Source organism: Aquarana catesbeiana, linkage group LG01 (genome assembly GCF_042186555.1).
Source record: "Aquarana catesbeiana isolate 2022-GZ linkage group LG01, ASM4218655v1, whole genome shotgun sequence".
NCBI lineage: Eukaryota > Metazoa > Chordata > Amphibia > Anura > Ranidae > Aquarana > Aquarana catesbeiana.
In genome coordinates, this window is record NC_133324.1 from 128,423,361 (window position 1) to 128,439,994 (window position 16,634).

The following is a 16,634-nucleotide window of genomic DNA, read 5'->3' on the forward strand; positions in this document are numbered from 1 at the left end:
CTTTCTCTATCAGGCCCTGTAATGAATCTCTGATTTGGAGGCCAAAATACCCCAGCAGGGTCACCATTTCTCTCTCCATTTTAGCCAAAGTGCACTAGCATAGTCTGCCAGGGCTCTCAATTTTAGATAATGTGTCCATGTCCCTGAATGGTCTGCTATGTCTCTCTCAGTTTTAGTTAACATTCCCCAGTATGGTCAGCCATGGCTCTCTTGGTTTTAAGTCCACGTACCCCAGCATAGTCAGCCATGGCTCTTGGTTTTAGCAAACGTGCCTCAACATGATCTGCCGGGGCTCTCTCAGTTTTAGGCCAACGTGGCCCCAGTACGGTCAGCCACGGTTCTCTCAGATTTAGGCTAGTGTGCCCCTGCATGGTCAGCCATAGCTCTCTTGGTTTTAGCCAACGTGCCCCAGTAAGATCAGCCAAGGTGCCCCAGCATGATCAGCCTCCATGACTGGAAGGCTATTTGAGGAGCTGAGGGAATAGTCTTGTGTGCCTATTTATGGGAAGATGTGTAGGTGGCTGGAGTATGTCTGGACTTAGTGCCTGGCCCCCATGATGACGGCTTGACATGTTTGGGTGGGAAGGAGATAGATTACACAATGTTGGTGTCTCTCCTCTCCCTGGTGTTATTTCTATCAGGTTCACATCATCATGTCTCTCCACACAGCTATTTTTGGTCAGGAAAACAGCGTTATCCCAGGATCCTCCGTCGCCCCCTCCTTCACCCCTCTCTGTGCTCTGCCTCTCCCAGCTCCCTCTCTCCCCATATTTAGAAAGCGCTTCCGGCGGCGCCGGCCACTTTGACGTCATCCCCCACACGGGAGTGACGTCAATGCGGAGGGGAGAACGGGATGACGTTGCTTATTTAAATGTCTCCCGAGCAGTGGGATGGAGAGAAGGTCTGAACGGGCTGAGGCAGGACTCCGGCGGTGGCCAGGCCCGCACCTCCGCCGCTGAGCCGCGGTGACCGGTCAGAAAGGATCCCCCCGGAGAGCGGTCAGTGCGGGGGGGAAGAGGGCTGCCCGGGACACGTACAAGGCATGCACACTGCAATACACGGCATGCACAGTATGCACACTGCAATATACACTGCACCCGGCAATACACGGCGTGCACATTGCAATACACGGCATGCACAGTGAGCACACACTGCAATACAAGGCATGCACACTGCAATATACACTGCACCCGGCAATACACGGCATGCACAGTGAGCACACATTGAAATACAAGGCATGCACACTGCAATATACACTGTACCCGGCAATACACGGCATGCACAGTGAGCACACACTGAAATACAAGGCATGCACACTGCAATATACACTGTACCCGGCAATACAAGGCATGCACAGTGAGCACACAATGTCAGCTAGTGATTATATATATATATATATGCATATATCACACACACAGCCATCCCTTGGAGATGCATTGCAGCCCTATGTGCACACACTGGGTATAGTACTAGCAGTGATGTATAGCAGTGATGTACTCATAGACAATCCATAGCAATCACATTCCAGTTGCTGCAGTCAGTGGGAAGTGAAATGGCCACATGCACATCATTTATCCTTAGATGCTTTATTTAATAAAGTGCAAACCACACACACTCACTATATACACATGCACTGTATGTACACCTATATGTATATTGCCACCATTGAATGATTGTCTTGGGTTGAGGGGGGGGGGATTGCAACGTGGAATGTGCCTTTGCCATAACCCCCTTCAATGCAGCAGCCTCCTCCTGTGCTGGTCCAGGACTGGTGACTGTGTTCTACCTCTGCTGTGACAAATGTGGGGGGGTGGGGGGGAGTGTGCAGTGTGAGTATTGTACACATGCACCCCTCTTGTAGGTGCCTGCACTGGAGATGAGAGGTGAGTGTCCTCCCCTCCATGGACCCTTGCCTTGTAGTGGAGATGTGCAGTGTATTGGGATGGTATGTGGATGGAGGTGATTGGGGGGGCTGGGGGGATGATGTATGGAGAGTCCTGTAGATACAATGGCCCACAAATTCAGATGACTGTTCTGTGTCTTGGCACAGTGACTGTGGATGGAGGAATGGATCTCGCTGACAGGTGATGGGGGGGTTATGGAGAGTCCTGCAGATGCAATGCCCCATAGATCACCCAGTGTGTATGGTGATGAGCCCTGGGTGCAGATGGCAGGGTATCAGATGGCTGTCCTATGCCATGGCTGTGGATGGAGGAATGGTCAGGTGAATGGGGGGGTGGTATGGAGAGTCCTGCAGATGCAATGCCCCATAGATCACCCAGTGTGTATGGTGATGAGCCCTGGATGCAGATGGCAGGGTATCAGGTCCTATGCCATGGCACAATGGCAGTGATTGTGGGCCTGCAGCTGAGGGCGGCGCTGTCCTTGTGATGTGGGGTTATGCTGTGTGCCCTCCCCCCTCCCCCGTTATCCTGCCGTCACTGTGTGTGTTTCAGAGACATGCTCGGTGCCGCCAGCTGAAGGATGGCCGCTTGCTGTGTCCTGTTGATGGCCGGGAACGAGCTGCTGCCTCCGCTGCCAGAGACGATGGCCTCCTCCTCCTCCTCCTCCGCCTCCTCCTGCTCTCCCTGCCGCTGTCCGAGGTGCTGAAGGCGCCGCCTGTGTCCCCGGCGAGAGGCGCTCTGGATGGTGAGAGCCGTGTACTGCCTTTATGTGTCCGCATCCCCTGCAATGTCACCCGGCATGTCTTCTGACCCCTAGCCGGGTGACCCCTGTCCTCCCTCCAGAGGGTACAACCCTTCCTGTGCCCCCCCAAACTTCACTGATACAGAGAGACCCCATATCTGTCATCCAATCCTCTGATCCCCGTATCTGCAGTGCTGCTTGTATATGGGAAATACAAGCCTTCTACATCCATTCCTCATTACACAGCCTGTATGGGGAACTTTCTATCCAGGTACCCCCATCCCAGATTATCCCCAATCTTACACCCCCATATGGCTAAGACAACACCTTTACATGCTTTATTCACTCCAATGCCTGAGGAACTTTCTGACCCTTAGTGCTCTGTCCATGTACCCCAATGGCCAAAATCTTATCTAGAAAAATACACATTTACCCCCATATGGGTAATGCATTCCCTCTACATTCTTTTATAAGCCTAAGAACCTTTCTGACACTTATTAGCTTGTCTATGTTCCCTAATTCCAGAATATCCAAAATCTTACACCCATATGGGTAATGCAATCCTAAATTCTTTAATAATGCTAAAGCCAAAGAACCTTTCTGACACTTATTAGTTTGTCTATGTTCACCAATTCCAAAATATTCCAAATCTTACACCCCATATGGGCAAGACAACACCTTTAATTGCTTTAATCACTCCAGTGCTTGAGGAACTTTCTGACCCTTGGTGCTTTGTCCATGTACCCAGATATCCAAAATCTTATCTAGAAATACACATTTACTCCCTTATGGTTAATGCAACCCTTCTAATAAGTGTCAGAAAGGTTCTGCTTTAGCATTATTAGCTTGTCCATGTTCCCTGATCCCAGAATATCCAACATTTTTACAAGAAACAGACATGTACCCCCATATGGCAAAAAAACCTTCAATTGGCATGTCCATGTACCCCAATTCCTAGATATTATTATTATTATTATTATTATAGGTATTTATACAGCACTGACCATTTGCATAGTGTATATTTCTCATCAGTCCCTGATCTCATAGAGCTTACAATCTAAGTCCCAAACTCGCATACACACATATTAGGTCCAATATAGACAGGAGCTAACCTTTCAGCATGCTCTTGGAGTGGGAGGAAACTGGAGTACCCGGAGGAAACCCACCAAGGTATCCAAAATCTTGTCAATAAACACATTTGCCCTCATATGTGTAATACAGCAATACTAAATCCTTTAATAATGTTAAAGCCTAAGAATCTTTGTGACACTTGGTAGTTTGTCCATGTACCTCAGTTTCCAAGATATCCAAAATCTTATTAAAAAAAAAAAAAAAAATTATCCCCATATGGGTAATACAACCCCTTTAAATCCCTTACATATTCCAAAGCTTGAGAAACTGTCTATTACTTGCATCCACTGGCGTGTCCATGTACCACAATCCCAAGATACTTTTTTTAATTATTTTTACAGGTACTTTATATCATGCCAACAATTTACGCAGTGCTTTGTATATATTGTACAGCAATATCAGTCCCTGATCTCAAGGAGCTTACAATCTAAGGTCCCTATATAACATTCATATATACTAGGGGCCAGTGTAGATCGAAGTCAATTAACCTGCCGGCATGTCTGAATACCCAGATAAAACCCACTAAGGTATCCATGATTTTGTCAAGAAATGCACATTTACCCCCATATGGCCAATACAAGCCCTCTAAATCCATCAATAATTACAGAGCCTAAGAACATTTCTGCCACTTAGTACTTGTTCATGTACCCCAATCCCATAGCTACATATAATGTGCAGTCACGTCTGTCCCTGTCGTCAAGGAGCTTACAATCTAAAGTTGTTATATAACATGCACACATACTAGAGCCAATGTAGAGGGGAGAAAAAAAAAAGCATAAAGAAAGTAGTGGAAAAAGATCCTGATAGTATAGCATATTGAAACATTTATTGTAAACAAACACATAAAATTAATGTTTTTGTATTCAATAAATGTTTCAATATGTTACACTATCAGGATATTTTCCTGCTACTTTCTTTATGTCTTTATGTGCACGAGTCCCCCTGCTCTTCTATCAAGTCAGCAGCATCTGAACCTGATTTATTGCTAGTCATTTATTAATTAGATATTGAACTATTGCCTCCAAGATTGTCTAATGCATATGTACATGCATTATTGGCCATTAATGTTTTACTATACCTGTGTATTTTATAAATATCTCTGAGTGCCACCTGGGCACCTTTTTTTTTCTTGCTTTACCAGTGTAGACAGGAGCTAATTAACCCGCCACGTTCCCTGTCATTGGAGTGTGGTTGGAAACTCACTAAGAGCTCCAAAATTATAAGGTCTGAGAGATGTTCTGACGCATGTACCCAGTGACCTGTCCATGTACCCCAATCCCAAGATATCCAGAATCTTATCAAGAAATGCCCATTTACCCATCCCCCCTATGGTTAATACAACCCCTTTAAATCCTTTAAACATTCACACATGCATCCACTGGCATGTCCATGTACCCTGATTCCCAGATAATATTATTACATATTGTTTTTACAGGTATTTATATTGCACTAGCAATTTATGCAGCACTTTACATACTGCACATTTACATCAGTCCCTGATCTCAAGGAGCTTACAACCTAAAATTCCTATATAACATACATACACATACTAGGGCTGACATAGACAGGAGCCATTTAAGCTATCAGCATGTGGGAGGAACCCCACACAAGATATCCAAAATCTTATCAAGAAACGCACATTTACCCCCCATATGGGTAATACAATTCTTTTAAATCCTTTATAGCATGTTTAAACCCAAGAAGAAATACATGGCTATTATATTGCCAGTCCTTAGATGTGATGCCTGCATTCATTTTCTTTTTTTAAGGCTTATTTTCCATGGTGATTCTGCCAGTAACACACATCCTGTCCTAGGGTGACAACACTCAATCACTGTACTGTATCTATGGAGGGGCAGTGTACAACCCTTTGAAATCCTTTAATCATTCCAAGGTATGAGAAACTTTCTGACATTTGCACCCAGTGGCTTGCCAATGTGCCATGGTCCCAAAACATCAAAAACACACATTTACCCCATATGGATAATACAACCCTTTTAAATCCTTTATTTGTTCCGAAGCCTCAGAAACGTACTAATAATTCCAAAGCCTGAGGAACTTTCAGACATTTGCATCCACAGGCTTATCCATGTACCTCGATCCCAAGATATCCAAAATCTTATCAGCAAATTCACATTTACCCCCATCGTACAATCATTTTAAATCCTTTTATCTTTCCAAGGCCTGGGAAACTTTTTTTGAGACTTTCACCCGGTGGCTTGTCTGTGTACCCTGATCCCAGAATACCCCAAATCTTAGCAAGAAATGCCCAGTGTAGATCACATTTGCTACTTTCTGTTCTGCCAGGTGTCCTCATAGTCATTCTTGTATAGGAAATACATCACCTATAAACCCTTTACTAATCCCTTCTTATTGAAAACTTTGATATCTGCATTAATGAATGTTCCCTGCTTTCAGATTATAGGATACCCTTGTCATGTATTTGTTGTCTGGCAATTCCCAACACATACGGAATTATTTACTTAGACACATAGAAAAGTGATGGCATAAAAAAGACAGAGTAGTCCATCGAATCTGCCCGTTTTGTTTTCATTTATTTTTTGTTTTGTTTTTTGCTTTCTTTTTTTATTTTTTGTTTTTTGTTAACTTTCTTGTCTGAGTATAGATCTATGTTTGTCCCAAGTATGTTTGAAGCCACTTACTGTTGACTGTCTCACTACCTCTGCTGGCAGTTTATTCTAAGCATCAATCAGTTTTAGTTTTTACTTTTAGTAAAATATTTTACTCCAAGGGTTAAATGCTTGTTTAGGTTGTAGAGGGCCATGAAAAGTGGTTTTACTTACCTGACCTACCATTCCCTCAGCAGCTGGCAATCTCCTTTACTCCCCTATGCTCCAGTCGTTGGAGTTTCCCTGGGCATTCCCCAGTCTATTGAAGGGCTATGACATCAAAGGACCAGTGACCACTGGGGCATAGGGGAGAGGAGGCTGTGGGAACCAGCCTAGCAACCTGTAGGGAGCCTGCGGGAGTGCAGGATAAGGTAAGTAAAAGTTCTTTAAACTTAAACATTTAACAATTGAAGTGCAGAGGCAGCCCATTGCAAGGAGGATTTTTGTTTAAGCTTTAAAGTGTTACTAAACCCATAACAATAAAATCAGTCTGTATATGCAGTAATGCATGCTTATTATACTCACTGTGGAACCTAAGGTGTTAATCCTCCGCATTGTGTAAAAAGGATGTTTGATCCAGTCTTCTCGGATCCTCCCCTTTTACTGTCCCCAATCCATCTGCTGATAGAACAGAGCCTTGGAGGCACTCTGCACATGCTCAGTTTGGTGTGTATTGCTAGAGTGTTGCATGTGATCAGCACAGGGCCAATTCGCACTGTACAGACAGAGGGTCAGGGGTCATGCAGTCTCATCAGACAGTCAGAGGAGAATGAACACTCCTCCAAGCTTTAACCAGTGCTCGGCCAGACACTGATAGAAGTCACAAGACGGCTATATATTGCTGATGAGAAGGTATTTAGCAGTTTATATTTACTAAAATAATTGCATTATCATGTACTGTGGGAGACCAGATACAGGCATACCCGGCTTTACGTACCCTCACTTTACATACACTCATAAATACGGAGACATTGGCGTCTATGGAAAATCTTGGTCAGCTTGACATGGCACTGCTTCCGGTTTATCTGATTTTTGGGGTCAGACAGCTTGCCTAGATAATCGGTTATGCCTGTAAATGACTATTGCAATGCAGTACATGCATTAAGAAGTGAAAAAAGGTATTGCTTCACATTAAGTACATTTTCGTTTTACATATATGCTCTGGTCCCATTGTGTACTTAAAAGTGGGGTATGCCTGTATAGTGAATGCAGGTTCCTGGGTTTAGAAACACTTTAAGCTTTAAGGTAATTTGATTCCTAAAAAAAACATATTGCAACATTGCATTAATTGCCATCACATATTGATTTGTTTAGTGGACATAGCAATTGTATCGTATCATGTAAAAACTAAAAAATAAATTATTAGATAAATTAGAATGAATAGATTAGTAAATACTTTGCTTTTGTTTAACATACACTATAGTAACGCACTCTATAGACAGGTTGTTTTTTTTAACATAGTATCCTCCAAATCTTTCTGACTATTGCTTTCTCACATACGGTTTCATTTTACCAAATTCAACATATATACATTATCTTTATATATTTAAAAATGTAATGTATATCTTTAAATTCCTAAAAATAAATGCATTGCAGCGTTCTGCTAACAGAAGGCACACAGCTACCAGTTTTATAGTACAAAATAAAACTCCAGTGTTTCCTATTTCTGTCTTTGGTTCCGATTTTATAAAAAGCAGAGCTGTAGAAGGCATGTCCATTTCTGGAAGGGAGGTAGAAAGACCTTTACTGTGCTACTGTCCATATTGCTCTGCTTCCTGATACTTCTTAATTGTGTTCTATAGCGTTGGATCCATCCTGCAGAGAGGTCCCAAGAGGGAGCAGAGGCTTCGTTCTAGACCTGGAAGAAGACTTGGGAGGTCTGCAGTTATTGGTCACACTGGTGCATACTGTATATATGTCTGTGTGTGTGGGAAGAGGAGCTTGGGAAGAGGATCGTTCTCAAGAAGGACATGATTGGAATAACCATTGGGCTGGCTTCCTAGTTTTGCCTCAAACTACAAGACACTGGCAGAAGCGGGCACATGAATGCACACTCATTTTGTTGGATATACTTTTTTGATATACAAGCATTATTTTTTACTACTCTAAGTTATAAAAATAAACTTATTGGTCCGCTCACATTTTTTCCTCCTTGTTTTGGATTTATCCTTGGATTTAAAAGCCAGACACTTCATTTATCAATGTTATCTGTGTCAGTTAAGCGACACAAGGTTGAAGAGGCAGAGAGCATTTGAAACACAATTCTGATTAATGATACATGGAGCAGTGCTAATGTTGCAAGAAGCAGCTTGAAGTATTGTTTAGGTCACTCCAGTGCAAAATCATATCTGGGCAAAATGGGGTAAGTCCTTTTTCTTTCTTTTTTGTTTTTTATCACTCTATTTGTTTTATGGCATGTCTTTAATTCATGACTTTCGTAATGTATGCTTTTTTAAATGTGAAATTGCTTTTTTAAAATTCCCTTTTATATGTTGTGATTTGCATAATGGATTTTTATTTCATTTAAAGGCTTTTAAAGCTAAACTCCAGACAGATATACTATTCACAACCTAATGCATCACAATATGCACAGTATACCTGTAAAGGAAAGCTATATTCACAGCATACACCTTTATAAACCTTAGCATTGTAATAGCAATGCTAGCAATAGTTATATTTTGACAATCCAATCTCCTTTCCACTTGGTAATTCTGCCTGTCTGCTGGCCATCACTTTCCACAACTTCCTGGATTCCTTGCATGTTTTGCAGCTTCTCCTCTTCTGTTTCCATTCAATTTCTAAGGACTACATGTCCCATGGTGCCTTGCTGCCTGTAAGCAGTGATCCCTGTATGGTCTCCTTCTCCTGAAACTCCTCCTCTCAGCCCCTCTGTGGTTCAGAATGCAGGCTCTGTGAAATGTGTGACACAGCGGTGCCTACTCAGAGAATACATGGCATACATAGGCGTGCACAGGGGGTATGCCTGGGCACACCCTAATCACTCTGTGCAGTGTCAATTCCCCCTACTGCCTGGGCTTCCCCTCGTGTTGTGCCCTCTCCCACCGCAGTGCTGCTGACTTTCCTCCTTTCCTCTCCTCTCCCCTCCGGCTGCTATGGGGGATGTTTCAGGATAGAGAGTGGGAGAAAGGGCTAAGCAATATGTAATTTACCACACTCACTGTGTTCAATCAAAACTGAAGCATAGTAAACTGTTTACTATGCTTCAGTTTGTAAATGAACAGGAAGTCGCTCAGCACAGAACACTTCCCATTCATTCACTGTCCAGTGCAGCTGAGGCAGCAGAGAAAGGCTTGTGTGTTTGAGCTTTTGGGGTGCACACCCTAGTGAAATGGGCAGTGCACACCTATGATGGTGTATATGTATGTATGTGTGTGTATGCCTTTATTCACACCTGTTCCAACATGACTGCGCACCAGTGCACAAAGCAAGGTTCATAAAGACATGGATGAGCACGTTTGGGGTGGAGGAATTTGACTGGCCTGCACAGAGTCCTGAGCTCAACACAATAGAACATCTTTGAGATGAATTTGAGCGGGGATTGTGAGCCAGGCCTTCTCGTCCAACATCAGTGCCTGACCTCACAAATGCACTTCTGGCAGAATGGTCAAACATTCCCATAGACACACTCCTAAACCTTGTGGACAGCCTTCCCAGAAGAGTTGAAGCTCTTATATGCTGCAAAGGCAGGGGCAACTCAATATTGAACCCTACGGACTAAAACTGGGATGCCATTAAAGTTCATGTGCGTGTAAAGGCAGGTGTCCTAATACTTTTGGTAATAGTGTACATATACGCTATATGTGTTTGTAAGCACCTGAATTAGAAGTTGTATCAGCCCCAATATATCACTGCTGAGACTAGGAGAAGAAGAAGCAGCACAAGTAGCCAATCGGTTGTGCTGCAGTGCTCATGCAACAACAAGGGGCATGCTGATAGGTTGAATGAGTGACAGAGGGAGGAATGCATCAAAGTGCTGCTTCTCCTTTCACTGTCCAGTCAGTCTGGATATGAAGACTTCTAAATGTGTTGCTTAAACAAGAACTCCAGGAATAAGGCCAATTTCACCCCCAACACACACAGAGTGCAATGGTTAACTGCTTGTTAAGTCCAGGGATGCCAGAACAAAGAGTAATACTTGCCTTACTTTCTCAATCTGTGACCATTTCCTTGCTGTGTTCTCTTTTAAGCGTCCCTGCTCGTTGTCGCACTTCTTCCTCCTCCACATACAATGCAGGGTTTACAGCCCTGCACTGTATGTGATGATGCCAAGGAACTGCCCCACAGCATGGAGCCCTGGAGAGAAGAGAACAGTGCCAGGAAGGAACTGCAAGGGTATGTTTTGCCTAATTCCCAGAATTCAGTTTAACCTCTCTGGCGGTATTCCCGAGTGTGGCTCGGGGTGGATTTTCAGTACCAAAATCGGTAACCCCGAGCCACACTCGGGATCGCATCGCAGAATCCAGGCAAAGTTACTTACCTTGTCCACAGGATCCTGCGATGTCTCCCCGCTGTGTCTGCGAGTCGTCCTCCGCCGCATCTATCACAGTGCCGGACACTGTTACTTGCGAGTATCGCAACGCACGGGGTCGCGCCAAATTCAAAAAGTTAAAAACACATAATACATACAGTACACTGTAATCTTACAGATTACATTACTGTATCACATTTTCACCTCCCTTTTGTCCCTAGTGGTTTCTCCAGTGCCATGCATGCAGTTTTATATTATATATACTGTTCTTTCTGCCTGGAAACTGGAGATTGTCCATAGCAACCAAAAAGCGTCCCTTTATATCAAAAGTGGTTTTAGACCAGCTAGAAAACAGTGATAATAAATTAGAATCACTTGCAGAATTGAGCGATAGTGATTTGTGGTGAAATTCATCATCAAACTCTGAAAGTAATGACAGCGACAATTCTGCAACTGAGCAAATTTCAGTGTTTTTGATTTGATTACATTATTGAATCATTATTATTATTATTATTATTATTATTATTATTATTATGATTATATTATTTGTTATAATTATTTATGGTTATTTATTATATTATAATTTATGATTCCATGTTTCAAACTTTATCATACCCGGGATGTCTACTAGACTCTTGTTTGGACAGACTTAATAAGTGTGTTGTTCCTAAAAATTACAGGCCTACAATATAAAACGCCAAATTTCCATGCAAAACGATATACCACATTGAGCATCAAAAATCTGAAATAATCATACCGCCAGGGACGTTAAAGCGTTTGTAACCCTAAAAAAGAGAGCTGTTCCCTTCTAACAGGTTAGACAGCACAGTGCTTGTGCTGTCTAACCCGCCCCTCTCTAAGCTGTAAAAAGCCTGGCTGATCCTGCCTTGTTCTGCCCTCCCCCCTGTAAACTGATCATGATTTATCATGGCTGCTGAGCCCTGACACCGTGGTCAGTTTATGTGCCCCTGTCATCCGCAGCTCCCCCCCCCCCCTCTCCCTTCCTGTCAGCTCAGTGTGTCTGTGTGAGCTGTCTGCCCCCCTGCCCCTCCTGCCGCTATTAGTACTGAAGTAAACGTTGAAAAATGCCACTGCCAGCCCCTCTGTTTTATCTAGCTATAGTGCACTGTATACGTGTGTGTGTGTGTGTGTGGTGTGTTTTTTTTTTTTTTGTTTTTTTTTTAAAACAAAGCCTCTAAATACCCTTTTCAGAGATCTTAATCTCCGGTCATGTGCCACTCTCCTACTCCGATCCACTGGCTACAGTGGGAGGGGCTGAGTGGCCAGCACATCAGTCATGTGACCCCCCCCCCCCCCTGGCTGATGTCAAAGGGAGATCTCAGACCCTCCCACTGTAGCCCTAGATCAGAGTCATGTGACAAGCCTGAAGGTCTCTGAAAAAAGTTTTTTACAGGCTCTGATTAAAAAAAAAAAAAAAAAAACAGTGTGTTATTGCTGGATACAAGAGAGGGGGTGGCAGTACATTAAATTTTTAAGGTTACCAACACTTTAAGTGCAGCAGAGAAAAAATCAGGTCACCTTCCCTGCCAGACAGGATTGTGCTGTGTGGCAGAGCTGTGTAAATCCTAAGAATGGATAAAAAGAAATACAAATCTTTGGTAAAATCGTTCCCATATACAGTATGTATATCAACAGTGTATTTAGCTATTTGCTTTGAGATTATCTTCAAATATAAACAAGATGCTTCATAAAAATTCATGGATATTTAGTATGTAACATGTCCAGAGTTTCAGTGAATATATATATATATATATATATATATATATATATATATATATATATATATATATATATATATATATATATTATCAAATCAAAATGGTATAATACAGAAATTATCCTATATACAGTGCCTTGAAAAATTATTCATACCCCTTGACATTTTCCAAATGTTGTCATGTTACCAAACCAAGAACGTAAATGTATTTTATTGGGATTTCATGTGATAGACCAACACAAAGTGGCACATAATTGTGAAGTGGAAGGAAAATGATAAATGGTTTTCAAAATGTTTTACAAATATGTGAGAAGTGTGGCGTGCATTTGTATTCAGCCCCTTTTACTCTAATACCCCTAAATAAAATCTAGTGGAACCAATTGCCTTCAGAAATCAGCTAATTTGTAAATAGAGTCCACCTGTGTGTAATTGAATCTCAGTATAAATTCAGCTGTTCTGTTAGAGAACCTTAGTGAACAAACAGCACAATGAAGGCCAAGGAACACACCAGACAGGTCAGGGATAAAGTTGTGGAGAAGTTTAAAGTAGGGTTAGGTTATAAAAAAAAATATCCCAAGCTTTGAACATCTCACAGAGCACTGTTCAATCCATCATCCAAAAATGGAAAGAGTATGGCACAACTGCAAACCTACCAAGACATGGCCGTCCACCTAAACTGACAGGCTGGGCAAGAAGAGCATTAATCAGAGAAGCAGCCAAGAAGAACAGTGGCAAGAAGAAAGCCATTGTTGAAAGAAAACCATAAGAACTCCCGTTTGCAGTTTGTGAGAAGCCATGTGGGGGATACAGCAAACATGTGGAAGAAGGTGCTCTAATCATATGAGACCAAAATTGAACTTTTTGGCTTAAGAGCAAATGTGTGGTGGAAAACTAACACTGCACATCACCCTGAACACACCATCCTCACTGTGAAGCATGGTGGTGACAGCATCATGTTGTGGAGATGCTTTTCATCAGCAGGGACACGGAAGCTGGTCAAAGTTGATTGGAAGATGGATGAAGCCAAATACAGGGCAATCTTAGAAGAAAACCTGTTAGAATCTGCAAAAGACTTGAGACTGGGATGGAGGTTCACCTTCCAGCAGGACAAGGACCCGAAACATACAGCCAGATCTACAATGGAATAGTTTAGATCAAAGCATATTCATGTGTTAGAATGGCCCAGTCAAAGTCCAGACCTAAATCCAATTGAGAATCTGTGGCAAGACTTGAAAATTGTTGTTCACAGACGCTCTCCAGCCAATCTGACAGAGCTTGAGCTATTGTGCAAAGAAGAATGGGCAAAAGGTCTCTCTAGATGTGCAAAGCTGGTAGAGACATCCCCAAAAAGATTTGCAGCTGTAATTGCAGTGAAAGGTGATTCTACACAGTATTGACTTGGGAGGGCTGAATACAAATGCACGCCACACTTTTCACATATTTATTTGTAAAACATTTTGAAAACCATTTATCATTTTCCTTCCACTTCACAGTTATGTGCCACTTTGTGTTGGTCTATCACATAAAATCCCAATAAAATACATTTATGTTTTTGGTTGTAACATGACAAAATGTAGAAAATGTCAAAGGGTATGAATACTTTTTCAAGGCACTGTATAGTAATTCCAGGGTAAAATACTCCTTTAATTTTAAGTCTAATTTGGCCTAAGATGGCACCTGCCTTACAACTCTCTGCTATGATGTTCCTCATTCTAAATCATCTATCTATCTATCTATCTATCTATCTATCTATCTATCTATCTATCTATCTATCTATCTATCTATCTATCTATCATCTAGTGTATATGTGCATGTTTTTTTCCAGACATTAATTTTGTTCATTGCTTAACAGATGTTTTCATTTCTAGCATTTACAGATGCAAACCTAACTAATTTTCCATAAACATAAATAGCCTGTATGAAAGGCACTTTGGTTTACTTAATGGTAGCAAACTGATGTAATGCTTTATATTGATTGCCCTTGACTGTTACATATAATGTTCAGAAAGGTCTGAGACAGTTGGTGGTTAAAATAAGCTGCCTTGCCTTTAACCACTGAACATTATTAAATTTTCTAATTTTGACACACGGCACTGAGAAGTTTTAAGTGATTAACCAGGCTGTGTGGCTTATTTATAAAATGAGGGCAAATGCAAAACGGGTCTTTTACCTGCAGCAACCAATACGTGTGGTGTGTGGGTTTTTTTTTTTGTTTTGTTTTGTTTTTTTTTCATAGTTCAGATCTTGTTTTAGTCAAATGGTAGCCTAACTTTGATGAGAGAAAATTACATAATTTGTATAAATGTTATGCAAGCCACTTAGTTCTTTAATATTATTATAAAAATGAAAACCCTTTCCATGGTCAGGCTTGACTTTTCTAAAACTGCCAAGTGAATAAATGTATTGCATTGTTGCAACAGTGACAAAAGCGCTCAGTACACAGTACTTTCTAGAATTTTGATATCACTGTTTTGTAACTGAGTTTTTTTTTTTTTTTCTTTCTTTTTCGAGTCTATGGTGCGCAAAACCTAAACACCAACATGAACCAAAAAAGTACATATGAAGAATCACAAAAAAGTGCACTAGGGCGTGTCATATGAGGCACAATTCACTAAGCGATATTTTACCACATCCAAGTATGTGTAAGTGTAAGGCAGCCAACAATTTAAACATGGCTGGTATGGCATGGCTGCTCTGGGTTGAGGGCTCAACGTATCCTATGAGTTGGATACAGATCCATGATTAGTGCCTTGGATAAGCAGAACTTTTTCAGGGTATCAGCATCCGTGAATTTATCCAGTAATTTCCTTTAAAAGGACAACTTGAGATCTCCTCCTCCTCCTCCTCCTCTTCTGCATTACTTTAAATTCCATCCATCCTCTGTGCCGTCTGTCAGTCTTCAAAGACAACCCCTATAGAATCTAGATGACACCTGTTCCAGCTTGTAATTTATTGTCTATCCTTTTTAACCTCCCTGGCGGTATTCCAGAGTGTGGCTCGGGGTAGATTTTCAGTACCAAAAGCGGTAACCCCGAGCCACACTCGGGATCGCATCGCAGGATCCAGGTACAGTTACTTACCTTAAACACAGGCACTTCCAGCGCTAATAGGTCTTTCGAGGTGTGGAGTAACAGATATCAAATAAAATGGTGGTTTGAAAGGTATATATGGTATCCAAAACTGAGTGGATGCTGCCTTCCTCAGATGGGGTAATCCAAAAGGAACTACAAGAAAAACAGGAACTGAAGGCGCGCACACCTAGTGCATTACCAAAGATAATTTAATAATAAAAATGTTTTATATAAAAGTGCTAGGCCTAGCTCTGAGAAAGGGGGTACGCCCCCGAAACGCGTTAGCTGTACCCCGTGTTCTGTGCATGTCCATGCATTGTTTTTATGGCCTTTTGTCAGTTGCATTTTGTGAGTACCCACTTTTATATAAAACATTTTTATTATTAAATTATCTTTGGTAATGCACTAGGTGTGTGCGCCTTCCATTTCTGTTTTTCTTACAGTTACTTACCTTGTCCCTGGGTTCCTGCGATGTCCTCCCGCTGTGTGTGCAAGCTGTGTCTCCGCTCGATTCATCATAGCGCTGGGCTCCGTTCCCTGCGAGCATTGCGACGCCAAATTCAAAAAGTGAAACACACACAATACATACAGTACACTGTAATCCTACAGATTACATTGCTGTATCAAATTATTTCACCTCCCTTTTGTCCTTAGTGGTTTCTCCAGTGCCCTGCATGCAGTTTTATATTATAAATACTGTTGTTTTCTGCCTGGAAACTGGAGATTGTCCATAGCAACCAAAACCGTCCCTTTACATCAAAAGCAATTTTAGACCAGCTAGAAAACAGCGATAATAAATTAGAATCACTTGCAGAATTGAAAGATAGTGATTTGTGGGGAAATTTGTCATCAAACACTGAAAGTAATGACAGCGACAATTCTGCAACTGAGCAAATTTCAGTGTTTTTGATTTGATTACATTATTGAAT

General features: G+C 41.9%; 1 protein-coding gene across 3 annotated transcripts in view; it reads left to right on the forward strand.

Moving 5' to 3' along the window:
• The first annotated feature begins 803 nt into the window (after positions 1-803).
• The window catches only part of HOMER1 (homer scaffold protein 1), a 164,073-nt gene continuing 148,242 nt past the window's right edge, over positions 804-16,634 (forward strand). The window contains exons 1-3 of one of the 3 annotated variants that reach the window (XM_073623798.1): positions 804-998; positions 2,457-2,649; positions 8,210-8,769. In XM_073623798.1, coding sequence (XP_073479899.1) covers positions 8,765-8,769 — 5 coding nt within the window. In that variant the 5' untranslated portion in view covers positions 804-998; positions 2,457-2,649; positions 8,210-8,764. The remainder of the gene's footprint in view (positions 999-2,456; positions 2,650-8,209; positions 8,770-16,634) is intronic. The other 2 variants (XM_073623784.1, XM_073623791.1) reach the window with 2 other exon arrangements.